The 5,206-nt window shown below is 47.4% G+C and overlaps 1 protein-coding gene across 1 annotated transcript; it reads right to left on the reverse strand.

Annotated features, from left to right (window-relative positions):
- LOC100276053 (uncharacterized) lies at positions 1–3,655 on the reverse strand. Its single transcript, NM_001149937.2, has 4 exons — positions 3,208–3,655; positions 1,859–2,216; positions 1,054–1,181; positions 1–653 (listed from the first exon to the last, which is right to left on the reverse strand). Exons 1-4 carry the CDS (start codon positions 3,265–3,267, stop codon positions 207–209), a joined length of 993 nt encoding a protein of 330 aa, NP_001143409.1. The 5' UTR covers positions 3,268–3,655; the 3' UTR covers positions 1–206.
- Positions 3,656–5,206: the final 1,551 nt, after the last annotated feature.

The following is a 5,206-nucleotide window of genomic DNA, read 5'->3' on the forward strand; positions in this document are numbered from 1 at the left end:
GAAGTCCAATAACTATATTCAATAGCTGCCAGTTACTCAGTTTGGCAGAGGAAGATCACAAAATTTTCTGCTTGGTATCAATGTATTGCACTCTCTGACATTAGCATCCTCCAGAAATATTTAACAACAAAGATGAAGGTAAAAATATACTGCATGCACTGGAACTATTTCCGCAATGCTCCTTTTAAGTGGCGTCATGTGGCTAACTAATCTTTCCAACCATCTTTCGCCGATCGCCTCGGGGCGAGACCTTTGGACGAAGGGTTGGGCAGAGGCTTGGATGGCGTCACCGGAGCTTCCTCGTCGTCCCAGTCATCTCCCCAGTTGTCGTCCCACTTGTCAGACCGATCGTCATGTTCTTTCTTGCCTCCAACCGAAACCGGCAAGTCTGACATGTCTAGCTTCTGATACGCAGGGTCGCCGTCCTGGTTGCGCCACCTCCGGACCACGATGCACACTGCCACCGCAACGAGGAGAAGGAAGACTGGCAGTAGCGTGTATGTTGGCGTAAGTGGCATCCTTATGACTCTGCCACTGCCAGCCGTCTCCCTTGTGATTGCACTGTGAATGCTGATGTTGCAGGATTTTTCTGCAACTTTGATGACTATTGTCGTGCTATTTGCATCATCATTGACAGAAACTCTCACTTGTGTCTGAGGCAGAAACAACCACAAAAGAGCAAGGACAAAGGCTCAGTAGAGCGTTTGAAGACACTAAAACCAAATATCAAAGATAATCACAACACTATATTACTAAAAGTTGATATCTCGCGAGATAGGTTTGATAAATACATAGCAAGTGCAATTAACCGCATTTTAGACAACATACAGAAAAATTGAACTAGAAAACCTTTCTCATGTAGAGAAATAAACAATATTATGAAAAATATTTTCCATGAAAGGACTAAGAACATCAATCATGTGTTGTCAATCTATGTAACTTTTTTCATATATTGATTGATCAAGTTAAAGAAGTTTGACTGATTAGAACCCTGAAACAACCCGCATTTGGAATCAGATGGCGCAATAACAAAGATACATTACACATTTATACCTCATTGTGACCATTTGCTTCAACATGGATGGAATCTTCAGCTAAAGTGACATAATCTGGAGCCATGATGCTAACATCTAGTGGGTTTATGCCTCTGTTGTCCATCAGAAGTGACAGAGCCAATGAGTCTAGTCCCAACCGTAAAACGTAAAATGTTAGTTAATGCGAAAAATATAAACAGAGCATGAAAGAAGGAAAATGAGTAGACCAAAATATGAAACAGAAAAATCTCAGAACACATAAAGAGGACCAAAATATTTTTTAAAAACTGCTATTCGAGCAAAAAAAGGTGATGGGGGTCACTAAGGTAATATCCTTAAAGTTTTGAGGAGGCCATGTTTTTGTCCCAGATGCTGACAGTAAACTCTAATATAGTTGTCCAGGTTTTGCTTTGACGCTAAAATTTAGCTATGAATTAAATTATACCATATCTACTGAATATATGTCCTTGCCTAATTTGCCTTCCAATTTGAAGCCTATTTGGAAATTGTTTACAGTACCTGAATTAGAAATTACTACAGAATCTTGGATGGATGCAAGTGCAGAACAAGAGGATGTCAAAACTGAGACTCACATTAGATTGGTTACACTAGTAATAACTTTCGAAGCAGAAATGACAAGTTTTGAATGTCAGATTTATGTGTAATGAGAATAGTAATAATCTAATTCCGACAACACAATTACAACCAGTAACAAATTGTAACTTAGAAGAGTAGAAGCTTGATAGAGATAAAATTTTTGTATAAAAATGTGTACGGGGCGCACTGATAGATAATAAAGAAAGACCAAACAGCTGGAAAATTACCTTCTCCAGAAACTTTTAAGCAGGCGATGAATTTCTTGTTTTCAATGATACATCTATGTGATGGATCACACTCCTTGATAAGAGAATCTTCCAAGAAATCTAGTGGTTGTGAAGACTTTGTCATGATGCTATCTTTGTGCTTTGGCTGCTGTATGGAGCCATCTCTTCTGATGTTGGTTACTTCTGTTGAGTTATCCTTCTTGTTGTTGTCACCAATATCATTGCTGACTCCTCCTTCCTGGTGGGTCACATGCTCCTTATTAGGATTTGCCTGCTCATGCTGCTCCAATTTCCCAAGGCCTGGCTGTGCAGTAGAGCTATCACTATTTGTTTCAGCTGGTGGGGTATCAGCACGACCCTGAATTCAAAAGGAAAGATGCATCACCATAGAAGGCCAACACATAGCTGCAGCATCAGTTAGCCACACTGTTCTTAAGGCGTTGCCTAGGCGACGCCTAGGCATCCAGGCGCTCGGGCAAAACTGGCCGCCTTTGTCGCCTTACCCACCTAGGCGCCGCCTAGGCGCTAGTGCACTTGCTCGCCTAGGCAACTTAAGAACACTAGTTAGCCAAATGCAATTTCAATGCAGATTGCCTTGTTTACATGAGGCAGAGCTCGCACAACAGGTGTTTCAGTACTGGGCTTGCAGCCGCTGAGTCTACCAGTATTCTCACCAGTTAGTAATTACTTGAATTTGCAGAATCACCATTCTGTGATGCATCTATTTGGGTTGTCACCAAAGTATTCTCCAGCTTAACTGATGCTGCAGCTACATGAATAATGGGGCAGCCTATTTGGGTTATCAGCATCAGTATTGTCACTAGTTAATTGAATAATAATGGGGACCTATTTGGGGTTGTTTAAAGGGCAACCAGTGACTATTTGATATATAGCCTGGACACATATATCTTGTACACGAACTAACCATGTCTACCTCGCGTGTTTTTTTGTTGTTAATTGTTAGAATACAAGTGAATTGCACATCTCTCTTCATCAGCCTAATCTTTTAAATGGAACAGTCGGACATGAAACTTAATGCTATCAAAGCCAAAGTTCGAATTCTGATTAGTGCAATTAAATAAAATATTTGCTCCTATTCCACATATCCACATCTGTGGGTCTGCGACTGCGAGAGCCTTAAATCAACGTCAGTGCAGCTTTTTCAGCTAACATGGTGCCTTAGACTCGGAGCGAGATCACGCTGGGCCCGTAGGCAGCTTCAAAACCATCCAAATCCCACCAGCGCTAAGCACATACATCCCACAGAACGCTTGGGCAGCGGCGCAGTTAATGAACCACCCTGCCGGCCAACTGCTGTATGCGGGGGGATGAACACAAACCCGGCTCACCTTCGCTACGGCGACCACGGCGAAGACGGCCACCAGGAGCAGCGCAGCGCCTCGCCGCATCGCCGTCGCCGGGGACACAACCAAGCTTGGCCTGGGCGCGACAACCAGGTCCAACCGAGGCAGCGGCCGGGGAGATCTGAAGAGGTGAGGGGGTGGGGGGACGCGAGCGCGCACTCCCGGCTCCCGCCCCGCGGGGGGAAGCGGAGCGGAGACGGGCGGCGAAGGCGGAAGGCCACGAGGTGTTGGGATTTGGGAGGGGTCAGGTCAGGAGTGGCCGTCCCGCTCGTGAACTCCTGCGCCAAACGCAAAACTGCCGGCTGCAGCCTGCAGACGCCGGCCGGAAGTGGGACGGGTTTGGTTTGGTGATGGCGGCCTGCTCTTGGATCGAGACGGCCCGATTGGATGAATGATCGCATCGCCGATTAAATAATCACCATCTGATCTGGATGGGGTGTCCGCGTGTCACGGTGTCAGTTTGGGGTACGAGAGTTTGGTTGTCGGCTTATGTCTCGGGGCCAGGATTTCTTTGCCAACATGTGAACGTCATGAACTAAACATGTTCGTTCTAATCTTAATTCATGTGTCTTCTAACATATTCGTTTTAATATCAATTCATGTGACTTAGAAGTGAGTGGGTGGGGCAAGTCAAAATTACTTTTAATTCATCTCAATCTTCTCCAACCCATATATATTTAGAATAATCGAATAAGGTATGGCTTGGTGTTCGAACCAGAATTGAGCGGCGGACTGTCCGGCCCTGAGGCCGGACGGTCCGCGGTCCGGACGGTCCGCGCCTGTGGGCCGGACGGTCCGCGCGTGCGCAGAACAGATTAGGGTTCCGAGTTTTGTGCTACGGTTGTTAGCTATATTCGCGGGATTAGCTCGGAATCAGTTGTGTAAAGGGTCCAGCCCCCCTCCTCTATAAATAGAGAGGTCTACGGCCGATTTGTAATCAACAACAATCGAATCAATACAACTTTTATTCGCATTTTATCCTAGGAGTAGTTCTAGTCTAGTTTAGGTTTAGCCTCCCAATCCCCAAATTCTCCGCCTCTCCTCGACTCTACGTCGATTAGAGGAGTCTAGGTCGGCCTGCCCGAGCCTAGACACCACCTAGGATCTCTACTCCCCGACGGGGTCCCTCCCGGGAGCGAGATTCAGGCGCCGTCGGCGATCTTCCGCCGTCCCTGCGTACGTGCGGACCGTCCGGCCCCAGGGCGCGGACCGTCCGGCCGTCAGGCAGAAGTCCCAGCCGCGCACCAGGCCGCGGACCGTCCGGCCCCAGGCCGCGGACAGTCCGCCCTTGCGCAGAAAGCACCACCGCGCCTCGCACCAGGCCGCGGACCGTCCGGCCCCTGCGCGCGGACCGTCCGCCCCTGTGCAGAGGGCACCGCCACGGTTCTTGTTGAGTGTTTGGCGCTCCGAAAAAGCGTCAACATACTTTTTGGCGACTCCGCTGGGGACAAAACATCTAAGCTCATCAAATCGGCCCTCAATGGCCGGTTCAAGGGAAAGCTCTGATATTTCTCCAAGCAACATCATAGAGCCGACTTGGGAAACCTTGCCGGCTGACGAGCAGCTCCAGTTCGAGGAGCATAAGGAGCAGATGATCCAGGAGGCGAAAGCAAAGTTCTTGGCCAACTTCAAAGTGGACAGGAACAACAAGGTCGTCCGACATCGGGCGACGGATCCGGCTTCGCTCCAACCCACGCCAGATATTCCCAATGTAAGTAATACCAACGATCTGCACTCTCTTAGAAATTATGTAGAAGATCAGCGTGAACAAATGCAGAACATCATAGGGGGTATGCAAAGCGATCTTAAGAGACTAGTGCGTGCATTTGATAAATCTAGTATCACAAATTTTCCTTCGCACGAGGTTGAGTTAGGAGGTAACACGCGTAACACATTGGCTACAGGTTGTCACGACCAGTCACAACCCCTTTATGGGATGCCGATGGACACATACCCTGAGCAACCGCAAATCGGCAGCAAATCA

The sequence above is a fragment of the Zea mays genome, chromosome 8 (genome assembly GCF_902167145.1).
Source record: "Zea mays cultivar B73 chromosome 8, Zm-B73-REFERENCE-NAM-5.0, whole genome shotgun sequence".
Lineage (NCBI taxonomy): Eukaryota > Viridiplantae > Streptophyta > Magnoliopsida > Poales > Poaceae > Zea > Zea mays.